Genomic DNA, 25,040 nt, shown 5'->3' with positions numbered 1-25,040 from the left:
CAGAGACCCTACAGCCAGGGATTCTGGGAGGATTTTACAGCAGGTACAGCGATGCCAAGTTACTCTTGTCTATCTGTTACAGCAGCTCAGGAGTTGCTGCCAAGGTTGGTACCCACATTCACACCCACTACACAGGTACTGCATTTGAAGCTCACGTGTTGCTTAAAAATATCCGACAGTGAAATTGTCCTGATAAGACAAAAAGTTTGTATGGCTTGTAGGAAGGTCCTCACCTCACTGCCCTGTGAGTTGGCTTTTAGCAAGCAGCTGTAACCACTGCTGCTATGCCAGACTACTCAGCTCCTGTGTTAATCTGATTTTCAGAGCCACGATCACTTTGATATGGCTGCAGAAGGAAACAAAAGAGCCAGAAGCCTCACAAACTTTAAACAATTTATTAGAACCCAATATATTAGAACACCTAATTCAGGGTGAAATTACATTTTAAGACCAAAAAAATGCAATGCTTAAATATGGCATTTACTGTGACTGCTATTCTTAGAATCCTAGTACAGTTTTTCTTCCTGTGTGATGTTAGAATGGATCGAATTCAGAGCAGGCCCAGCACTTTGCTTTGAGGGCTGCTCCCCCCCCCCCGCCTCTCAGACACGTAATGAAGAAGTCAGGCCTCAAACACCACCACCAGCGCAAAAAAACCAAACTGCTGGAAGGCATCACCAGAATTTGATGTTTTATTTCTCGTATGTTTTAAGACTCATTAGCAGAATAATGTAGCAAAACAAAAATCATGCAACTTCTGAAATGTAAAAGGTCCACTGAATGGGCATCAAGCAAGACTGTTATTTCAGACTGGAACCTGAATACAGAGAGTACAATCACCCATGTCAAAGGTCCTGTAATTTCTTCTCACAGTAGCCCTTTTGGAGAAGCAGGTTGGGTTAATAATCTCATTTTCCACTACTGTAAATCAACGGAATCATCTCCATAAAATACAGAAAGTGCTGAACACATAATACAAGAAGTATCTAACTTACAAACTGGTCGGAGACACAAAAGCAAAGGTGGAAGTGGCAGATGGTTGGAGAGATCTGTACCAAAGTATTACATTGTAAATGAACTTGAGTGACTGCAACACAGGATGGAGTCTCTTGGAACAGAGAAACTCTGCCTACAAGGTATTTAGGGAGGGTAGGGGTTGTGCCTTCCCTTCAGGTTCCTGCAATGCTGATGCAGATTTCTTCCCTCCCCCATCCCCACACTACCTGCTCTCTCTCCTTTAACACGCACACAAAGATCCCCTACAAGCTGTGTTGAATTATTTATATTACCTTTTAAGATAAGCTATTAGTTACACAACTTTCTCAGGATGTATCAAATTACTGGAACTCTGCTGCCACTGATCTGCAGCTCTAGCTATGAGTTTTGGTCACTGTACGTGAGAATCAAAATGGTGCTTGCTTCTGAGGCCTGTGCCACTGTCCTTCCTCACTTACATCAAAGAAGGAGCAACTTTTAAGCATTCAGTTTTCATTCTCAAACAATAGCTCACCTGCAAAACACAAAACACACAGCACTCATGAAAAAAGCAGAGTATTTTTGCTCATACAGGAATTACTGTAGAAAAGGAGTCCTCTGGCTGTACATTGTTTCCACAGTGTATTTGGTACATGAGATACAAACTGTACAAGTTCTCCAGTTTACAAAGGTTTCTAATTTGCAGAAACAACTCGGCCCCTATTTATAATATTGTTTTAAATGTCAAGATTCTTACAGATAAGGTACAGTCTAAGTAATTGGCTCAATGTAACAACAAAAAATGTCATTTTAATACAATTTGCAATAGTACAACTATGTACATATGTACAGAACTGTTTCCTTCTGTTGCTTCCCTAACTTTGAGTATACTTATCTTTAATTATCAGTTTGTTTTAAAGTATGAAACGGCAAAGTAAAAATGGTTCAGTTTTGCAGCACTTCAAGTTCTTCAGCTGAGATCTCATCTGCATTTCCCAATTAATTCAAGCCTTAAAGAACACCGTCACCAAAGCGCGGCTTGCTGTAATCGACGAGGTCGTTCTGTAGGTCTCTTTCTTCATCATCTGCAATGGAAATATTCAGACCAATTCTCATGTGATGGTAATGAAACAAAAGATTAAGCAAGCTTTCCCATGAACACAGTGCTAACTCATCCACCCGCACCTCGTCTGGCTGTGGGAATGGAGTCCCCTAGGCCAACAGGGCAGCACAAGGCCCTGCCTGCTGGCAGCACCTGGGGGTTTGTCCCGCTGGCAAACTGACTGCACACTACTGAGCATCTCCGGCTTTGTTCCAACTGCATCTCAGACATCTGATGGCTTGAGGGATTGCAGAACTACTGTAAATTGGGAATGTTCCTTTATAGGCTTGAAACTCTCCCACTAAAAGCCAACCAGAAAGTCTCTGCAATGTTGGAAGGTTACATCAGCACGGGTTACAAGTTGGCAGAGTTGAAACGCTGCAGGGTTTTACCAGAGGTTGGGAGCCATGCAGGACATGCACAGAGGAGTCCTTGTGAGCCTCCTCCAAGGCTCTGAACAAACTGCAGAGGAGCTGATACTCTTCCAGCTTACGCCTTAGGTTTGAAAAATGATGCTCTGAATTGCCTGTGCTATCAGCATTGTTACAGACTGCTATCCTGCATATCAGACTCAAGTATAAAACTCGAAGGACTCTTAAAAGCACAAAAAGCAGCGTTCAACCTTTCCATGCTTCTTATCAATAGAAATCTGTATTCCCTCAGCCTTGCTAGGAATCAGCAATGCATTCTTCACAGCCAAAACACAACCATCCAGTCAGGCTACCAAGCAGTAAATAAACAGCCATCATCACCCATCGAAACATCTGCTCTTAAACATGCTGTTGTTCTGCAGCTCAGCCAGGAAGCAGAGTGCAGCAGAGCAGCAGGGCAGCGCGTGCAGAGCAGCCTGCAGCTGATGCAAGGCGCCTGGAGCGCCGCAGCTCTGCTGCTCTGCAGGGCGGCTGCTGCTTCGTCCCTGGCTGGGAGAGCGAGTGAAGGCGTTCCACGCTGCAGATCCCACGCGCCTGCTCTCCTGCTGCTCTCCTACTTCTTGACTCCTAGTCCTGGGACTTGGAGGCTTGTGAAAAATCATAAAAACAAACGCTCAAAACTTGCTCATCCTCGCTGTATTCATTTACTGTAGTGCACAAAAAAAAAAAAAGTAAAATCAAGGAAAATATATTTTGAAGCATCTCTTGCAAGAACTACTGAGGCACGTTATCCTGGCTGCCGTCACTGAGATGGCTCCTGCGTGGTCCCACAAGAAGAGAGGTCCTGAAAGTCCAGTGTGTTTTAACCAAGAAGCTTCTGCTGCGTTGCAAAGCTCACAGTGTCCCTTACACCCAGGTGAAGGACACTAGTTCACAGGAGCAGAAAGCAGCCATCAGCTGCCATCAGCTGCCCCTCCACAAGTTTACTAAGCTGATCACTTGACGATAACCTGTCTGAAGCTCTAAAACATTCACAAATTTATTATCAGCCCGCAAGTGAGGCAGGTACACCGGCAGCTACAGCCACTGGCACAGGCTTGTTTATCTGCGTGACACACACTGTTGTTTGGAAGAAGCCACTAATAAAGCATGTGGGCATCCCTTGATTGGTATAATCTGCCACCACCAAACATCTACTGGTGCAGAAGCCAACAGTGTACGTTTCACTTTGCATTTCAAACAGGTGAACTGAAAGGAGAAATGCCAGTTTGGATGCTGGTGTTCACAGGAGGGCATCTCCCAAATTTCTCTGTTTTCCTTATATTTCAACATAAGGCCCATGCAATTTTAGTGGTAACAGAAAAACACATTTAACCAAACTGCTTTGTTTACACATACCAGATGCTTTGTTCTAGCCTAATGCAGAACCACGTGATGTTTTCCTAATAGTTTTGAGGCAGAAATCCAGTGGGTTTTTCTTTTTATAACCTCCAAACAATTATAACAACTCCTCCTCCAAAATCCCACAATTCCACCTTCTCTTCCCCTGCTGGTAAATTAAGTACAAAACCTAAAGCAGACACTTCTAAAATGCTGCTCTGGCAGTACCGCTCTCCACACAGAACAAGCCAACAAGTCACCAGGAGACAAGGCAACGGATGGTTTGGAACACGAAGCCAGAGGTTGTAATGTGCTGCTTGGGCTGTTCTGCAGGAAGAGCCCCCAGGTCAGCCTTCAATCTTTACTACATGGCACAAAATCTCTTCTGTCTGTGCAGATGTGAACAGACTGGGCAGGAAAGTCCAAAGCGAAAGCCACCACAGCCCTGAGCTGAGAGGTGTCACCTCAGCAAGTGAAAGTTCTGAGGCCACTTTCAATTGCAGCTCCTACACAGCAAGCTGCATAACCACAACCTCTGGTTTCTATCAGTTCTCCAGCACTCACTCCCATGTCGAGCCCATCACTGCATAAGCTGCTGGCAGCACACCATTCAGGGCACCTGTACTGGTTCACAGCTCACTGGATATTGCTTCTGGCTATCTCAAGCCATTGGTTTTCTCGCAGAGCCACCACAACAGTGTTGGTAAGCAGGCAGTTCCGTGCTGGGGGCACAGTGCAGCGTTTGCAGGCCTGCAGTGCTGCTCTGCTGCCTCGCCGTGCTGCTGGGCATCTTCTGCCCGGCACAGAGGCAGCGGCTGCAGAAGGCTGCCTGCAGGCTGAGCCACACGAACGGCACAGGGCAGCACTGGCACTCACTCATGTCAGGAGTCACCCTTTGAAGTCCAGTTAAGGAAGTGATGCAGAGAGCAGCCAGGCATCACCCACTGCATATGAGGGAGAACTGAACTAAATAACTCAAAACTCAACTCAATCCACACCACTGCTCGGATCTGCAGAGTGCACAGCAGACAGGCCCCACACCGTGCTTTCCTTTGCTCTACAAAACCACGACCATGAGAAACCAGCTTCCTGCTTCCACAGGGCAGTGCCCATCAGTACAAGAGGCCATGTGGACTATTTACATTCATTTGGAAGCTGGCCTTAACAATCCGTTCAGAACCTCATCAGAGCACACCCAGAGGGACGGGCATTTGTAATCCAGAGCAACTAAAGTCCCCTTCTACAGGTCTGAATGGAAGTGTAGCAGCCAGCCCACGTCACCTGGAGCAGCAGCACTTTTCATTTTCATCAGTGAGCAAATTAATTGCCCAGGGTTCTGATCCATACCGTTCTTGTGCTTGTTCTTGTGTTTCAAACTACCAGCACAGCCACTGCACACTCTGCATGCAGCAGTGCATGCTAACAGAAATCAGCTGCATTCTATCAGCTTTTCCTATTCCTATGCTTGGATGACAATAAAATCATTGACAACCCACCAGTTAAAAAACCTGCATTGCAAGGATCAAAATCAGGGTGCACACAGAACTTGAAGAGTTACAGCCCTCCCATCCTCTGCACTCCCCCTTTGTTTTGCATCATTTCCTTAATTGGAAATACTGTAAATGTTTCAGCAGACATTTCCAACCTCTAGACATGTAAGCCCTTCACAAGACGTTACCAAACAACTACATGGAGAACGGCAGACAACGTGGCAGCTGCACGGCAGACAACAACGGAGAGGTGACACAGTGAGACGCATGCATGGGGGGCAACATGCAGGGATGGGTGTTAGGCTGAGTTCTGAAGTTTGGTTGACAAGGGGAACCAAAGTCTGTTGAATCTGTGTAGGATGCACAAAAAGTTACACTGTAATTGATATCTGGGACTCGGTCGTGTGCCACCTCAGTGCAGGTGTGACTTCAGTTAGCAGGAGTCAAAAACCACTGATGCAGTTTTAAGTAGAGAAGTGTAATGCCAAAGACTGCATCCCCAGCCAGCTATGCACCACGTCTGTGTTTAGAAAACCACTTCTAAAATTTGAAACGTCTCGATTTTCCTAGCAGAAGTTGTGCAAAATTGAAATAAGCAATGGGAATATTCTGAGAGCTGCTATAACACTGCTTTCAAACGGAAAGCGAGCTGAATTTTAAAGATCGCCTCAAGCTTGTTTATTCCGTATTATAAATTGCAGATCAGCCAAAATTAATGGGGCTTTACACAAATTCAACAAGAACACTCAGTGTGGATTTCATTACAGCGGGATGGAGATAAGGCCCAAGCTCACCTTGGACGTCTTCTTCTCCACCATCACCATCCTCTTCCTCATTGTAAGCCAGCTCAGCCTGTTTGTCTGCCTCGTACTCACCCACGTTACCATCATCCCCATTATAATCTGCCAGTTTAGAACCCTGCTGCGGATCAACAGGGGATTCATTCTCATCAAAGAATCGGCCTGCGAAGTAGGCAAAGGATTAAGTCAGAAGCAGAGAGGAAAGAAACAGGAAGATTCTAAATGAAAGCAGCCTGCAGGTTAGGATATTCAGGTTTCTGTAGCAGCTTCGACTGGAGGAAAAAGGGAGTAGAAGGGAGAGCGTGTGTGCAGGAGGGACAACAGTGCTGCTCAGGAACACCTCCATGGAGACAGCATGGCCTCGACGGCTCTGCACTGGGGCTTGAGATCTGCCTGCTGTGGGCTTCGCTTTGTAGGAAGGAGCAGGGGAAGCACCCATACAAAAAGCTCCACTGCTGGTTATCTACAAGCACACCACAAATGTGCTCTGCTTTTACGAAATGCTGAAGAGCACAGAGTGAAAGTTTTTGTACCCAGACGTTTTCCTGAACCAAAAAAAAAAGGAGCAAAACATTGCTGACTTTGTACATGGAAAAGGAGCTTCCAGCGTGGGCGCCGTGCTGCCGAGGGTACCAACCTCACACAGATCTGCCTTGATTTTTCTTCAGGCCCCCAATTGATCTGGGTAACACTCAGGTAATGTTCCAACTGCAGTATTTTTGTCTCACAGCAAAGAATTAAGAACTGTTCCACACAAACAATTCTTCCAACAACAAACTAGAAGAATAATTAGCTGCAACTATAAAACGACTGCAAACAAGCACACAGTGAAAGGTTCATGGCGTAACATCAAGTTCAGACCTGGAGTGTAATGAGGTACAAAGGAGAAATGGTCAAGACCACAGAATTCAGTCTGCTTGTCCACGGCTTAAAGAAAGCAACACTAACCAAGGGCACGGGGCTGGAGACTGTGTGTAAAGGAGAACGGGGTCGAAGTGCAACGCAATCATTGCAGACTGGAGACAAACCACGAAAAAGGCCTGCCAGGGCAGATGTGAAGTGATCCGTGTTGGAAGCAATTAAACACAGAAGTAAAACTGATGATTGCCACATCAGGAATAAAAAAGTGTTTGGGTCACAATGGACAGATGTGAAAATGAATTTTTCTCTTAAAACAGTGAAAACTGGTACGTGGCAGTATATAAAATTCAGAGCAGAAACATTAACAGGGCTTGAAAAGCAGAAGGGTGGCAGCCAGTGCCCTCACATGTACAGACACTGCTGCCTATGATGTGTGTGTACATCAGAGGTTTGATTTGTTCACTCTCTATTCATCTCTGTAATTCACTAATCCTTGTGATATTGTCTTTATTTTTGGACGCTGCCTTCTACAAACAACTGCACAATTTGCACGTTAAATATAAAGTTAGGTATGAGAAAAACTGAAAGCAATTAACTTACGGAAAAAACCAGGGCTGCGGGTGTGCAGAAATGCTACAAGTGTGAACTGACAGAAGGAAAGGTTAAAACATCAGGAAGGCCTCAGGGAACCCAGCGCCCCACCGACTGCGTGCGCAGAGCCAGGTTGAGGGCTGGAGGCAGCAGGTGACTCCCTGCCCAGCACCAGGAGGGCATCAGCCCTGACACAAGGCACTCACGTGCTCCTGGGGCACCAGGAGCCGGGCCAGCAGAACGGGAGCCAGCAAGGCACCAGCTGCCTGCTGAACCAGGCACAGGCAGCAGCGCTGCCTGGAATCTGTCCCAGCAGCACGTGGTGGCGTCGTGGGCTGCTGCTCAGCTCACTGCAGACGTGAGCTGCTGTCTGGAACCCAGGCATTACAAGGGCTGTTTGAGTGAGCAGAACGTTGCCGCAAAGCGGGAGAGGCGAGTGACAGCAGTGCGATGTCCCATAAGGATGCAGTGGATGCTAAAGGCCATAGGGAGTGTTTGACAAAAGAACTCAGATAGTAGTTGGGTATCGCTAACCTGGACCCTCGTGCAGCCCTTGCAGCAGCTGCTGATGCTCACCCTGAGGCACCTCACAGGACAGCTTCACACAGCAGCACACGCTGCAGCCCTGCTGCACTCCCACTTCCCCCCCCAGGCACGAGCACCGTGTGCCTGCTGCACTTCTGTCAGCCTCTGCCTCTTCTGAAACCATACAGCTGCCATGTTGGCACCTCCACACCTGGTACCAAAGTCAATTTTTAAATCCTTTTAAAATCTGTGCTAATAAAATGAAAAAAGAAAGTGTATTTCAGAAGAAGCTTCACAATTCTGAAGCTGGGCAGATGTGACAGCCCAACCAACAAGAGGTTGTTTGCATGCATCAGCTCATGGGATGAGACAAGATGGCAGCGCCCAGAAACCAAACCCCAGCCAGGCAATCGTCTGCAGTGAGAGCTGCATGCTGGAGCTGCTCTCCTCTAGGCCAGAAGGACTAATTTAGCACCAGTGGACCTTTCCAAATGGCCACTGCTGATCAATTAGGAAACAAATCTTACAGAAATAACTAATGCAGCTTTCTAGATGGGAAAGAAATCCTCTTCCTTACCGCATCATTATGATGCAAGGTATCACGTGGAAGGGCAAAAGCTGATCAGTGCTTACTGACTCTCAGGTACCCACAGCCTTCAGAGGGGCCATTTCCATCACTGCTCCTGCCCCCCATGCATTGATCCATTCCCAGGGCAGACAGCCAATCCATGTAAAAAGTCCAGAACTGAAACACGAGGCTGTGTCCGTTCTGATGCAGCCGCTCACAGAGTGCAGGTTCTGCAAGAAGCTCATTTGATAAACTAAACAGTCTTGGCCATCTCGGGATACGTGAAGTGGAAGAAGAACTGAGCAAACTGCACACTGATTTTGAGCTACACTATTTACTGAATTAATGCAACTTACTGTATTATTTGAACAGCCTCATCTCTCCAGAAAGAGCCACAAGTGGTATTAAAGTAACGGAAGCCTGCGCTCGTTATCATCTGTTTCCAGGAGCACAGCAGATGCCTGCTCCCCATCCATTCCGCCCTGCTCTTTGTAGATCTTTCTCCCTCCTCCTATTTTAATCCCCACCCAATTCCTTCTGCCTTCACCTTTCCAATCTTTGTCATTTAGAGCCACAGGATGGCCTCAAAGCACCAGACAAGCAGAGAACGTACTCCGTCTTTGCCTCCTCCCTGACATTCTTGTTAACACACTCTAGAAGAAAACATTGTTAGTGACTGTTGGGCGTATCGCTTTCTACTGAACTGCTCATTTTCTGCTTGTTACTGTCCTGTGCACCTGACTTTCCATTCTTAATTGCAAACTACTTTCACGTTTTACAAACTCCCACATTGCTGAAAGCACCCCTCTTACATCCTGTTTATCAGCCAGCAGCAGGGCCAAGAAAAGACACACCTCTGTAAACCTGGTGGCTGTTTGTTTTTTCCAGACTGCTTCCTATGTCTGCCATAAAGTTACTCACCCATAAATTAGCAATTTATTCCTGACCAGATCTCCATTAGTTTTCTGCAACAAAGCCCCATCCTGCTTTTGCTCCTCTGAATATACATTTATCACTGACATAGTTTGTTCTTGAAAAATCCACGGGTCTCTTCAGACCGATTGAGAATTTGTTCCTTTTTCATTCTGGATATCAAGGCCAGGCTGCTGGAACTCCTCAAATCCTCCTTTCTTTCACTTTTTAGACATATCTTCTTGCATTTCTCAAAGCTGTTAAAGGCTCAGAAACTACTCCAGATAGCTTCCCAAACCTCTTGATAAGGTTTTGCACCATCTATGGGCTGTAGCATCTGAGCTCGTGGGGGAACAGGGGGGTGGGGGAGAAGGAGAGCACGCACTGAATGCCCCACACCTGAACACCTGGTGCCATTATACCTCAACATCTATCAGCTCACAAATCTGACTAGGAGCTCACAGGCCCTATTACAATTGAACCTCTGTTTCACAATAGCACCCCAGAAATACTCCATTTATTTCTGTAAACATTATTCTCAGCTTACTTTTAATGTTACTCAAGGACTATTCAATGATTGCTAGGAGCTACAAATTTTCCTGCCAATTCTCCACGTTAGAGAAGCGCCAGACAAGGCTGGGGCATGGAAAGAAACTGACACAACTTAACAAAGCAAACTTCCTGCACCAACCCTTACAGGACAAAAAAGGCCTCCATAGCTTCATGATTCCAAGGGCCATCTGTGCTTCCAGAAGGCTTTTCCAGGCTTAAACCAGTTCATGATCCTGATTCAACAAAAGCAGGACTGCTCACCCAGCCCCAGAACTAACAGCGTTTACTGGCAGAACGCTCCAGAAACCTTCCTTACTGCTTTCAGACTCAGAAGAGGGTTGTGAGTTCACACATAATGCTTTGCCGTCTCAGGGTACAGATTCTGATCACAGAAACCAAAGCCTAAGGGAAAGCTGCTTCACCTCTGAGTGAAAACAAATTCAAAGCTGAGTTTATAATGCGCACGTAATTAAAAATCCACACCTTGCTCAGGTAAAAACAGAGAGAAAATGTTGTAGCAATACGTTTGTTTTCCTGGAATCGTGCCTTTGTCACCCAAATGCTGAACAGCTGGAATGAGTTTTTGAAAACAACTGGTGAAGGTATGCCTAGCCAGTGTACCCACAGCACACACAGGAGCACCCAGTACAGCACACAGCTCAAACACGACAGCACCACTTGCAAGGTGGAGATGCATTTCAGAATCAACAGGGCAGAGAAACGACGGGCATTTCTGCAGACTCTTACCTGCTGTCCACCCACTACGCTTCATCAGCATTACTACCATCACACACTGTAAGCAATGTGTGATTTGCTCCTGTCTGAAGGCTTCTTTCTTTGGCATCACTGCAGAGAGGGGCTCTGGAGATCACGCTGTGCCAACACACAGACAAACAACATCAAAGCTCCCCGGTGTAAGAGCTGAGCTGTGGTGAGTTTGCCCCAAACTCGTATGTAAGGCAGGCAACACAACATGAATGTAAGTCACCCTATCGTGCACTGACCAAAAGTCTTAACTTAGCAATCTATTTAAATGCAGTACTGTCCTGAAACATTCTGAATGCCAATAAGCAAATGATTTTCACATGCTGGCTCACTACATATGAGCGATGACACGCTCAGTGCTTGTTTGGCTTTAAAGACACAATAACGTTACGTTTCCTTTCAGGCTTACTCTCCAGAAGATCACCTGCTGTAATGGTTCCTATTTTCCAAATAAGCAGCATTAGAACAGATGGAAAGCAAAACAATTCTCCTACCATATTGATGTATATGACATTCATCAACTTACTTTGCTTCATCTTTTGCAAGTCGACAGCTCTGCTTTTCTGAAGGTCTATATGGTCTGCTTCAATTTTGTTTTCATTCTGGCTTTCCATATTTTCACCAAAATTTAAGTGCTGAAGAGAGTTTGGAGGTCTCTCTTTTGCAATATCAGCATTTCCATCGTCACTATGCAGACCTACAGAAAAAGGAGAGCATTCAGTGCTTGCATGGTTCCAAAGAAAGGTTTTAATGCTACCATAAAAAATAATCACATTTTAATAAATAATCAACTCCTGATGATTTGCTGCAACCCCAACCAGTGCCCACACAGAGGATTACTGAGTTCTATTACACTCTCCTGTCCAGTGGAGAAATCTTCAAGCGTTTCTCTTTGTAACTTCTAGTCAAATTTGGCTGAAGTTGACCAAAAGGCTTAGAAATGATTGGGTACAAGAGGGAGCATGAGGAGACCATGTAAGCAGCAACCACAGCGCCTCAGGAGCCCACACTAAGAACGCATTCAATCTGGTATCCAACAGAAATCATTTTTTCTTCTCTCTGTAATAGTACCAAATGAAGAGAGTGCTGGCCACCTGCACCAAGTTTCCATGATAAAATAGCAGATATTAATTGGGAAGTTTGGCACAAAAGGTTGGCACATCATCTGCCAGTCAGCATTTTACCTGGTGCCAGATTTGGAGCGTGGGGCTGTTCAGTTGGAGGGTGTAGCACAGACTGATGATTATCGCTTCTGGGAGCTGAAATAAGTGGCTTCTTTATAGCTAGAACAAAAACATTGAGAAAAGCCTTAATGTGAAACCAACAATACAACAACAACTCTGACAATCCTACAAACATTTTGTTTTCAAATCCTGGATGAAAATATGCAGTACAGAACTTCTGGCCAAAAAAAAAAACAACACAACACCAAACTTCTGGAAGCGCTGAAGCGCTCAGTTTGAGGATTCAAAGCTGTAACAAACAGTAGAAATCTTCACGTCCCATATTTCAGTTGAACTTCACTAGCACAGACAGCTTTTAAAACTCTGTGCTCATTATGAAACACGTGGTATTCACATGGAATACAAATCAGATCAAAAATCCTAACGTGAAAGTTAGAGTATTTCTCCTAACCAGTGGGAGTATCTTCAGCTTTAGCAGGGTCATTGTCTTCTATTTCAGGCATGCCTGCATCTCCTCCTGGTTTGACTTTCTCTGCAAGACAAAAACAAGATGTTCTACCTTATTAATCATTAAGACTGCTTCCCTCTTGAGGAGGTCTCTAAGACCAGAAGAAAAGTCCATCATGCACAGCAAATGTCCCACACTGACAATCCAACTACAAGACTCCTCACACTGCTCCATCCAAGTCCTGAAGGCTGCTGTGGAGCACTGATCCCAAAGTCAGTCCAAGCAATCCTCAGAAAAGGATGGGAAACAGATGCACTGCTCTTGGTAGCTGAGTGGAAAAAGCTTGCTTTAAGAAACTGCCTGGAAAAGACACCGAACTGATAGAAAAAGGTGCAGGTTCAGCAGCAGAAGTAGAAGCAAGGAGAACCCAAACACCTTTTAGAGGGGCCTGGAGGCAGGAAACAATTGCAAGTTATTCACTGAGAGCTTCCTGCACAGCTCCTGGTGATCAAAGGCTCCCACTGTTCCTGCTGAGTTTCTCAGCTACAGACTTCTCACAGATTTCGATGCTCCTCGCCTGCTCTGGGCAGAACCCAGCTCTCCACCAACACTCCCCTTCCCCAGCTCACCACAAGACATTTCATGGTGAGCACAGTGGCAATCCCCACTTGACAGCTGGCCACGTGAGGAAGGAGATGCCAAACAAATGATAAAGATGAACACAAAATTGTGCAAGAAACTGCTTTCACAGAAAGGCCCAGAGAAAGGACACGACGATCTCTGGATACATCTCAACTCCCAGCACAGCCACATGCAACTCACTGCTCTGCTGCAGGTGATTCTGTACAGCACTGAGGACACAACACCTTTGGCCACTACAACCAGAAATGACCCAAAAAGGGAATTACCTTTGCCATTTACACCACGATCTGAAGGCAGCTCGTTATTTTCTGCATTTTTAACTTCCATCTCTGGAACAATCTTAGACATTGCCTGGTCATCACCATTGGGATTTATCTCAGCATCTTTGATGGACTGAATTCTCTGCGTTGCCTGTTAGAACAAATTAATTAGAACAGTTATTAAGCACAGCTGTGAAAGTTAAAAACAAACAAGCATAAAACACCATAAAGATAAGATTTGCTTTGGACAAACCAAATCACATCTATGAATCAGATGTTCACCAAAGCAAACAACAGCACAAGTCCTCTATATATGAACTTCAGTCCTGAGAGTTGGAGCTGTGCTTCTGGGCACGTAACAGAGTGTAAAGCACTGTGGCATCCATACAATAGCCAAACCATTCATAACTTGTGCATAACATCTGAGCTATTGCAAAGGAATGGCAAGAAGACCATTACCATTCCACAACATGTTAGTTTCAACTGACATGGAACAAGCAGAGAACTTGGAAAGCTATTTCCATGGGTTCTGCATAAGCCAGCATTGCCTCTAGCAGGCACCTACCTCGTGCAATTCACAAATAAACAAGAGTGTATGGGCACACAGGAGAAATTACCATGGTAAGAAAGTTAAGGTCATTTCAGCTCTTAAATAGATCACAAAGTGGTAAAGACCCCAGGCCTTACACCTCAGGTCACAGACTTAAAAGCAATCCTGAACTTCAAGATCTGAATGAAATCCACTCACAGCAGACCAAAGAATGAAGCCCGATCTTCAAGGCTTAGTGCAGTGGCTGAGCAAACAGGCAGATGGCCTTACTGACATCCAGCCCAGCATTTCATCAAATCTCAGAGGAGAAATGTGCAACCCCTCATATATCTGAACTGCTGCGTCAACAACCAAAGGCCTTCAGGTTCTTCTGTTTCAAAGGAACCTAACTCTGCATCACCTTTTGTTCCTGAACAATCTGGTCCATTAATTTCTTCATGTTTTCTTCATGTTGCATTCTCATTTCCTTGATCTGCTGCCCACACTGCAGACTTAATTAGAAATACATGATCAGTCATATTTCATTTGTCGGATTTGTTATATCCGCTCTTCCATAAACATAACAGGGACAAAAAATGAAGAGGCACAAAAAGCAAAACCTGAGCTGCAAGCAGAACAGTCTGTCCCAAACCCTCTGTCCTGGAATGAGATGTGTATGGAGTGAAAATGGACTGAATACAGGAAAAAAGTGGAACTGGAAAAACAAGGACAAAGCACAGAAACAGTAAAATAACAGAAGTGCCTCGAACGGCTCTCCTCCAAAACCTGGAAAGCAACTGAAAATCCACGCTTCCCAGTTCATCTGTCATCAGCACGTATTTGTTCCACTTGGAAAGCAATGCCTCCCGTGGCTGTCAGCACAGAAGCAGCACAACCAGGACCCCGTTACTGCTACCAGCCCAAACAACATCCATGAATGACACAGCTGAGTCTCCCAGTGCCTCTAACACGGCACACAGATCCCCACAAGCCAACACGACGCCCATCTCACACAAACCTGCAGACACCCAGCGCAGCACAAACAGGATATCTGCTTCTCCACAACAGTTTTGAGCACTGCTCAGTGCTAATCTCTGCTATTCCTTAGGCTTCAGAAGGACCAGTTCTCCCCACTGCTCTACCGTGCTTGAAATCTCACTTACACGCGGTGTTTTAACTTCGGTTTGATGCATTTCTCTGTCAGGAGGGCAGACCTGACTATTCCAGTGGCTTACAGAACTTTGTTCACCGAACTCTTCCGCACGCTCGTTAACTCAGATCTCAACATTATAAACACTGAGCAATTCAAATTAGATTTTGCACAGGATACATGTCTCACTTTTCTATCAGAATAACGGCTAGATGTTTGATTGTAATGTTTTAAGTTAAAGTTGCATCATCAAACGGGTACCTGAGTTTGAGGGTTACGTGTACAACTCACCTGTCTTTTAACCAAGGCAGACTTGTGTCACACACACACAAAGGACAGTTCTGAGCCTCCAGCAGACATACCTGTCGTACTCCAGCCTCCTCATAAGGTAAGTGTTGTTCTTCTTGTACTCGTGAAGCTGATCTTCCTGGCGGATGAATTCCTGACGTAATTCTGCCAGTTGTTCTGGGCCAAAGAGCACAAGTCAGTATTAACATACAATTTGAATGCAAAATGCCCCACGGCAACACATCTGCTATTGCTGTGCGAGTTTAAAAGTTGCTCAAGTTTTGTTGTTTCTTCTACATATAAAGATTCTTTATCTTGAAAAAGATGCCACCTTACTTCAGTGTGCCAAACATCGCTACAGAATACAGAGCAGCTCCAATACTACAGAACCAATGCTAAAAAAGGCTGAATTGTTCATTAACTTCTGTCCAGAAGCGGCACACAGTGCCATCTCACCTGTCTGGGAAACCTCCCCAGTCTCCTAAAAAGAATCTGTTATTCTGAGTAACACAGCAGCACCACTAAGCCGCCCTTCTTCAGCAACAAATGTACCAAGGAAGTATCTCCACACTGCTCGAAAAAAACCTGATACAACTGTTCCAATGGTTTTTCTCCTGCTTCTCAGGACACAGATAACCATTTAAATGCTAACAGCAGCCCCACAGACAGGCAGAAAGGCAAGATGCTGTTTGCAGGTACGCACAAACCTGGGTGTTAGCTGGCCCACATTTGCCCCCACTGCACGTTTCCAACACCTGCAAGGATGGCCCTACAGGCCCCCAGCACTGCTGGGCCAGCTGTACTGAACTGGTCGTGAAAACAACTGCAGCATCTTGGAAGCAAGCAGTGCCAGAACAGAGCCTTGCTGCAGACAGGAGCGCTGAGGCTGCGGGCACCAGCCGTGCACTGAGGTGCAGAGCACTCAGCCAACGAGCACTGCACACATCAGCCTCTGCAGCACACCCAGCACTCCACCCCACAAACACCCTGCAGCACTGGGCAGTTACAAAGTACAGCATGGCCACAAATTCCTTACCCTTCAAACGATGTATGTCTGCCATCTGGTACGATATGTTGTTCTGCAGCTTCACCTGAAAGGCAGAAACGTTCCATTGCTGCAGTCTTCAGCAGAATAGAGAGGGTTTAGACTGTAAAGATTCAAATGCTTCTTCACTCATTCTTTTTTCGTTATGAAAAAGAGCAGATTGTGCCAGGACTGCAGTAAGCCTCCTGCATCCCAGTGCTGCAAAGGGGGCAATGGATTCCCAAAGTCAAAGCGTAAGTTTATAAAAATAAACAAGCAGCACCATTAGCAAAACACCTTTTACCTGCTGTATATTTTAAGCAAATATTTAATGTGACACTACATTAAGTTCTTAACACAAATTATACTTTTAAGAGAGAGTCTGGCACCAGTAGACCTCCACAACTGCTACGCGTTGGGTATTTTCAGTCAGGAAAAAACAGCAGTTGCAATAGGAAGAAATGTATACAAAGTCATGGAGCAAAGGTGTGCTCTCTTGCTTTTACAAACGAAAGCAGTAGAAGTTAAGATAAAAATGCACACAGAGCATAGTGAGACAGGGCGACACAATGCCATCAGCAGGCAACATGGATGCTGCCATTACTTATCCTGCAGTTCCACAGCTGATGTGGGGGTGCCTACAGGGTGCTGAGGCAGCTTGGCACCGAGGCTGATGCTCTCAGTGACCTCCTGGAATACTACAGGCTGCATTTAGCTGTCTGAAAAAAAAGCAGAGTAACACCAAAAACACACAGAAAGCTTGGGCTCGAGGGTTCTGACACACAGCTTTGTGTCAGCCACCACTTGAGGCCCTGTTGTCTCCGCTTCCTGAGAGCCCCCACTTCCACCGCCGTTAAAGGAACGCAGCATGAGCACAGCTGGCAGCTTTTATTCCCAGCCAGGCCCTACAGCGTCACCCAGAGCAGCTGCCAAACAGACACACGTCCATCCCTCCGCAGCATTTCCTCCACAACACCCAGCTCCCCTTTTCCCAAACCCTCCTTTCTGCTCCGCAGACTCGTGCTGTGGCAGGCTGACTCCTGTGGCAGCTCCCAGGGGCTGCGGTGCCGTGGCCGGGTGCAGCCTGGAGGTGGGACTCGCAGAGCTGCTCAAGGAGCCGTTCCCCAAAACACAGCAGCACAGGGCGCAGCCTCCTGGCCGGAGAAGCCTGACTGTGCTGCTGGGATCTGAAAGCAGCAGCCTGCAGGGACACCCAAAGAGCCTCCTGGGCATGATGCAGCCACACGCCTGAGAACCAGCTGTATGCACCCTGCCCACCATGAAATCAAAACCGCTCCAGACAGAGAACACCCAAATCAAAGGAGAGAGCTTGCTCTGGGCTTCCTGCGCTCTATTTGAGCAGCACAAACAGTGCCTGCAGCAAGGACTGCACACAGAAGGCCGACAGAAAAGCTGAGCTCTGCTCCTATGGGCGCCCGTCCTGCCAGCTCAGCACCACAGAGGGGAGCAGTGCAGGCAGGGTTACTGACCACGAGCAAAGAGGTGCACTTCTGTTTCCAGAGAAAGACAAAAGCAGGCGATGTCAAAAAAATGCAAAACCACCGGCAATAATTACCAATTTTTTCCTGTCATCCACTCTAATGCAATTCTTCCCCAGAACACAACAAACCCACAAACAGCAGAGATCCTGCAAAGCACTGGGCTGTTTTCAAACCTTCATCTATCAGAATTCATAACACAGACAGCCCTGCTGCCAGCTCGCTTCTCCCTCACCCCATCAAACATCCGAGTTCTGAAGTGATGGGGAGGAACTGCCTCTCTGCACACAGGAATTTGATTTGGAGATAGGATCAGCTTTATCACACTATCTTTCATTTTGACAACTTCGAGTTTCAGAGAAAAGCGCCAGAATTTATGGCCCATTTATGCTGCCTGGCTGACAGCAAACGTCCCCAATCCGAGGGATGGAAAGGGAAGAAGCGTTTAATGATTCATCTGTTCCACCTCCACATGCAAAAAAGCCACCCCACAAAGCATGGCACAAATCCAGCTCTTCCAGATCCGTGTGCTGCTGCAAGCCAGAGCCACCTGCACTGCCCGTATTCCTCATGGCCTCCCAGATCCTTTCCAAAGCAGCTGGGAAGCATAACAGGAATCCCCTGCGATTCACTGAGCTCTGCACAGGAATATAAACATCAGAAATCCTCTGCTTGCCAGAGCCAGCTACACACAAGGTAACCCTTCCAATGCTTCTAAACTGCAAGTGCCCCTCGTAACAAAAGGCAGCCCAGAAGAAAGTTACAAACACACCGGAGCTTATCTTCATGTATTTACTGCATTTACCTTTATGTATTTATTGCAGTAAGAACGCAGGTGGTAACTGCTTCCCAACGAAACAAGCAGTGAGCTGCAAACACTCACCCCATCTCAGAGCCATTCCAGCCCCCAAACTGCTGCCAAAGCAGCACCAGCTGTCCATACTGCCCCAGGAACGGCCATTCCCCATTCCCCACCACAGCACGTGCTGGAACAGCACATGAAAGCCCTTTCAAAAGGCTGATAGTAGGAGATGTACTCCACGATCGTCCTACTCCATCAAGTGCCCTTTTCCCAACAGTCAGTTACCACCGTGCTGCAGCCCTGGAGATGCTGCCGCTGGGGAGCAAGAAGCAAGAGCAGGAAGCTGCATTCAGCAGCACTGCTGTAGAGCTACAGCTCTGCAAACTGAGGAGCTGAGGAGGAGCTCTGGCAGAAAAGGACACAGCCAGTGCTTCCAAGGGAGTTTCACCAAGCAGCTTCATCCCACGAAGCAGCACTTCAAAGCACCAACGAAGGGACAAAGATGTATTACACACTGGCACAGCCAGCAACAGCTCTGCAACAAAAAAGGCGAGCTCCTGAGAGCTGCAAGAGCAGACACAGATAGGAGCCCCCACACAGCGCGCGGCGGCCGTTTGGAAGCTCTCCACCACAAAATCCTGCCGCTCAATCTTCCTACTGAGCTGACTGCAAAGGGATGCATAAAGCTCTGAAAAAAACATCTCCTGGCAATATGCAAAGCAGTACAAAACACTGAGGAACCAACCGACAGCACGTGCATCACCTCCCAGCCCCGGCACAGTCACTGCCTCTGCCTGCTGTGAGCACTGTGTGTTCCGTCACAGCTCCTCTTCACAGCTCACCTCCAGCACAAAAGGAAGCTTTTGCACATTCCTTTTCATTTCAGTATATTTCCACTTCCAGAAAGGCTCTTTTCTTCCAAATTGTAGTTACAAAGATACTCTTGTTTTTTCCACCTTTAGAAGATCTTTCCTTGTGAGAGATTCACCTCCAAAGATCAGCTACAACACCTCTGTGAGATTCAGGCAGTTGTGGTGAGCCTACAGAGCAGATCGAGCCTCATTTACCATCACTTGTTTCCCAGCTCCTGGCATAGCAAGGTAAGATGCTCATCTGTATTTCAGGGACTCCTCCTCACAGCAGCCTGCACACACACGTGGCCCCAGTGCTCTCAGCACTGCCCTGCCAGGATCCTCCCAGCTCACACACCATCAAGCAGCAGGTGCTGCCTGTCTGCACTCGGAGTGAAATGGAGTGTGTGCACATTTTTTTCCTTTTATTATTTGTTTTGTTTCCTTGAACAAGACACCAGAACACTTAATTACTGCTGTACATCTGTCACGAGCAAACAAGGGCACAGTGGGACATGTAATGCACGCAGAGGGTAAAGCCAAGGCTATGGGCTTGCTGTGGGCATCGCTGAGCTGGGAGGGAGCATCTGCAGACGTGCTGGCTCCCTCAGCATAGGAAACACGTGGCTGATGTGCTCAGCACAGGGCAAAAGGCCAGGAGAACAGCACAGAGTGCAGCAACAGCCACCAGAATAGCACCTCTCAATGGAGTTTGCTATGAAGCAAAGCCGGGTTCACTGTGAGCATCCAGTGTTGGTGCTTTGTTATAGCTCTGCATCTCACAAACCAACTGGAATCACTGGCATAACTGTGTCCAAGAGCATCCTCACAAAACCGTATTCTGAGAAAATACATCCATATATCAGCCCAGCCTTCAGATGCAATAATTCACACACACCGTGTGCTTGTTCTGGTAACAGACCTTTCTGACCTGAGCCACTCACAAGTCCCAGTGCTAAACCTGCCTGCCCCCACTATTTGTGTGCCAACTCAGAGACAGACAGAGCACATCAGCTATAAACCCACAGCTCATCTTCTGCCTTTTACCAGAGGAACCAGCTCTCCCAGCCCAGCGCTGAGCTTTGCTCCTCACAGCCCTCCCACCCGTCCCATCCACGTCAGATACCCGTTTATAAACCACGTTGTTTTCAGTACACACGGCGTTCGGCGGCACAGATTCCCAAACGAGAGCAGCGCTGCCCTTCGCCACTCGGAGCCGCCCCTCACCACGCACCCGCAGCCGTTCGCCCGCAGGACCCCCCGCAGGCACACGGCGCTCACTGACGCCACGTGTCTCCTTCCCGCGACAGTCCCACCCGTTTTCTCCCCGCCCGCAATACGTAACGCCTGGAGCCCGGCGCTCACCCTGCTGTCCTCGCAGCGCTTCACCTGCCCGTCCCTGGCCTGCAGCCGGCTGCTCAGCTGGCTGTAATCCGCCTCCTTCTGCTCCAGTTGCTTGCGGTGCGAATCCACCCGGCCCAGCAGGTCGGAGTTGCGCTTCTCCAGCCGCCCTCGGGCCACCTCGGTGCGCTTGGCCTGGCTCTGCAGCTCGGCCAGCTCCTCCCGCAGCACGGCCTGGCGGGACGCCGCGTTCCAGCAGTTGAAGGCGAGGACGGCGATGACGAGCAGCAGGGCGGCCAGCAGGAAGGAGGGCAGGCGGCCGCCCCTGCGGTTGGCCCCGAAGCCCACCATGGGGGAGGCCGCCGGGCGGGGGCTGCACCCGCTCTCCGCCTGCGCCCGCGCCTCAGAGGAGCCGCGCAGAGAAAAGGGCCGCGGGGCGGCGGGGATCGGCAGCGGGCTGAGGGCTGCGGGCTGCGGACGCGCACAGGCCGCAGAGCCGCGCTGGCGGCGCGCCGCCCTCCTCCCGGCCGGCCGCCGCCCCGCCCCTTCCGCCGCCCGCCTCTCGCGAGACGGCACGCTGCCAAATCTCGCGGGAGCGCCGCGCGCCGCCGTTCGGGTCCGTCGTGCCCCGCTCCCACAGCGCCGCCTGGCGGGCGGTCGGTGAGCGGTCAGCGCCGCGGTGTGCGCAGAACGCCCGGATAAACGCTCCGATAAACACCAGGATAAACGCCCGGATAAACGCTCCGATAAACGTCCGGATAAGCGTCCGGATAATCGCTCCGATAAACGCTCAGAGCGCGCTCGTTGTTACCGAGTTGCCCCATTCCTCTCCCGTGTCACACGGCAGCTGCGTCTCACGGCGCAGGGACGGCACGTGTCGGAAGCCCGAGCGGGGCGCTCGTTCGGGGCGGCACGCGGCAGCGCGGAGGGGAGTCCCCGCGGGGAACAGCGGCACGCCGGATCGCGAGCTGCGAAGGAGGAAAGGAACGCAGGAATTGTTTTCTGTGGATGCACCGCGCGGCTCTGCCAGCTGCGAGAACCACGCGCGCCCGTCCTGCCTCTCCCGCTGGGTGCCGCGCGGCGCTGCCGTCCCGTGGCGCTGCGTGCAGTTCGGCGGTGCGTCCTGCAGGGGGCGCTGCGCTCTGCGTCTGCTGCGTCCGGCCCGCAAATGGCGTTCGGCTTTGGGGGACGGAACGGTGCCGGAGCTCAGCCCGGGGCTGCGGGTCGGCACCGCGGCGATGGAGGAGCTCGGAAGGAGCGCTGCGCTCACGCGGAGCTGCACGGGACGAGGAGGCGTCCTAAGAAACCCGACTTGTGTCCAAACAAAGAAAACGCAGAAAGCAATCTGTGGGGTTAAATGCAGAGCTGCCGCGTGGCAGAACAAAACGAGCGTGAAGAGAAAGCTGCTGAAGGCATGAAAAGTGCTGGCGTGCGTGAAGTTACCCGCTGATGGCCTCCCAGCCTGACCAGCTCGGCAGAAGTGCGAAGAGAAGCAGCCGAGGAGAAACACAGCCGGCACTGTGTGTGCGTCAAACGGTGTGTGCTGGGAAGGGCAGGTGGAGCCCGTCAGCGAGGCTCCTCTGGCTCCAATTAGAGTTCTGCAGGGCTCAGACATAATTGCTTACATTTGTTTGTTTGTCGCAACGTGCTTGAATTCAAGAAAGTTTTCTTGAGCTCCTTGGAAAGATTTCCCAAACTATTAAGCTCTGAAGGAGTCTGCCTGTGGGTTGAGAACAGGTAGAAGTTGGCAAGAATGGAGTTAGGAGCTTGCTCAGCTGGGACGTAGGTTTGTGTTCTTTTTGTGTATTTCACAGCGATTGGAGGGAAGGAGGAAAAAGGAAACTATGAATAACAGGACAGCACCATCTGTGGGAATCCGGTGTTGTTTTTCAGAATGATAAAAAATGAAGCCGAGTAAAAAGGGTTACGGAACTGCAGGACATGGGGAAACTGAGCAGCAGCACAGGAACTCAGTTTTGGTCGGTGTCGGGGAGCGCATGCAGGAGAAACAGCCCTCTGGTGATGCCTCCTGTGTCTGCGTGAGCACTGTGAGAAGAAGAAAACAAGTGGGGAAAAAGAAATGAAGGGGGTAGGGAGGGGTAGGCTGGAAATGAAGAACGAAGGGAAGGTTCAGTCAGCGTGCAGATCTGTGCTGTGCTGCTTCCCGAGCGCTGCAGCTCTCATCAGGAGCTCCTAATGAGGTCGTGAACTGAGGGGCGATCAAAGGGACTGTAGGGAAGCCCAGGAAAGGCAAGGAGGAGCAGAGCTGCAAAGAGGCACTCGGATCGGTGAGTGATATGGAGGGGATGAATAGCAGAGGTTATTCCTCCCACACAGCTAACGAGCAGTGGGTGAAACCTGCAGGCAGTGGGGTAAGGAGGGAGGCGTGCTGTCTGCGCTCCTTGCATGCTGTAATTGTGCATCAGCAGTGCTGTGCTGTGGAGGTCAGGAGTGCGGTTTCGTGAACTGCTCATGGAGCTGCCCCTGGAGGGCTGCGCAGTGCACAGCTGAGATTCCAGTGGTGTGTTTTGTGGGTTACAGAGAAGAATGAATTTCGCTGAATTCATATTCTATCTGTGTGTGTAGGATGTCAAAATTATGGAGAAAGTTGGTAACACAAAGTTGTAGTTTCTCTGGAAGGCATTTGAATGCTTTCCAAGGTCAGGACTGAGTGGTAAAAGCAGGGCAGTGCTGGCTGCAGCCTGCAGTGTGGGCCTATGGGGCTCCGTGGGACCTGCAGACAGTGCCATCATTCCAGGGAGCCTCATAAGCTAAGGGAACGCTCCTCTGTCCGCACTGTTGCTGTCTCGTGCATGCCCTATCTCATAATTAAGGCCTGACCCCCAATAACCTGAGAGTACTGCCTCTCTCCTATTGATCTGCTGATCAGTGCTGCAGCGAGCAGAAATTGTGCTCCTCGATGTGTTGGAAGCAGAAGTCACTGCTGTCTATGGGCGCACGGAGCTGGAAATGATCACGCAGTGTGCAGAGGTACAAAGGAGCAGGGAGGATCTGACGCCTTGGGCTGCTGTGGCTCCAGGGCTGGACAGGTCAAGGGGGAAAACACATGATGTCTCTTTGTATGGATGTAGGGCACACAGAGCGATGAACAGCACGGCAGTGAAGTTCCTAAAAGGCTGATTGTCTTTCAAGAATATGCATTCTGACTTACAAGTACCTGAAATTCCCCAGGCTGTTGCCTGGCACAGCCCTCTCCCTGCGCTGCATGCTAAGAGCTGTTCTAAAGCTTCCCAGGCTCTGTGCTCTCCCGCAGCATTTGCAGGCAGGTCACAGACATCCCTTCAGTGGTTTCACGAAGCAGAATGGCTTTTTCCTGATGAAATGCACATTATGTGCCTGATTTTTGTTTGACTTTACTGCAGATATCCTGCCTGGCAAAGGGTTTTCTGGGTGTTATTTATTTCCCTTCATTTTCTGCTATAAAGCATAAGAACCCCAAACACAACATTTTTAGAACCCTAGCGTTCTGCAGTGCATTATTGCTGAGACATTTTGACATTTAAACCAACAAACAGGACGAGTCTGCACCGTTCTGCCCATCAGAGCACTTGGAGCCCTTCAGAATCTGAAGCAACTGTTTAAATGAAAGATGAACTTTGATGGGTTTGGTTTCAGTGCAGTGCAGCAGGGAAAGGTGCTCTGTGCACACCAACAGTGGGGCAGTCGAGGGCAGCCTGGCTTGGATTTGGGTTCAGACAGAAGGAAAAATGTCCAAATGGAATTATACACACCTGTGAGTTATCAGCAGGTACAGAAATGCAGCTGAGTGGCACAGACTGAGGAGCAGCGATGTGGGGCTGAGCAGTGACCCCAGCAGCAAAGTGCAGCCCAGGGGCAGCTCCCCAAGGCAAGGCTCAGGCCCCAGCACTGCTCCCAACCTCTCCTACACAGCCAGAGGTGAGAGCTGAAGCACCCCACGACAAAGATCATAAGGTATAGATATCCAGGCCTCATCTTAAATGGATTAAATAGAGCTTCAGCCCCTGAGGAGGATGGGAGTGGGGCTGAGTGGGGCACTGGAGGCTGATTTAGGGGTTGTGCAGATAACGGGGCTGGCCAGGAAGGTCAGGTGGGTTTTGGTGGGAGTGATTTCAATGATGTATGTATAG

At 48.7% G+C, this 25,040-nt stretch overlaps 1 protein-coding gene across 2 annotated transcripts; it reads right to left on the bottom strand.

The window, feature by feature from the left end:
• Positions 1-1,986: 1,986 nt before the first annotated feature.
• Positions 1,987-21,261, bottom strand: GOLM2 (golgi membrane protein 2; the record flags this gene model as incomplete). Of its 2 annotated transcripts, XM_079540703.1 has the most annotated exons (10): positions 1,987-2,060; positions 6,113-6,280; positions 11,419-11,589; positions 12,077-12,175; positions 12,528-12,608; positions 13,433-13,577; positions 14,377-14,467; positions 15,468-15,570; positions 16,430-16,484; positions 20,935-21,261. In XM_079540703.1, the coding sequence occupies 10 exons, from the start codon at positions 21,259-21,261 to the stop codon at positions 1,987-1,989; spliced, it is 1,314 nt and encodes a 437-aa protein (XP_079396829.1). The 2 variants fall into 2 exon arrangements, with proteins under 2 accessions (XP_079396829.1, XP_079396830.1); XM_079540704.1 differs by lacking the exon at positions 6,113-6,280 and having other exon boundaries at positions 12,077-12,151.
• Positions 21,262-25,040: the final 3,779 nt, after the last annotated feature.

The sequence above is a fragment of the Tetrao urogallus genome (genome assembly GCF_951394365.1).
Source record: "Tetrao urogallus genome assembly, chromosome: 11".
NCBI classification, from domain to species: domain Eukaryota; kingdom Metazoa; phylum Chordata; class Aves; order Galliformes; family Phasianidae; genus Tetrao; species Tetrao urogallus.
This window is presented reverse-complemented; position numbering and strand designations above follow the sequence as displayed.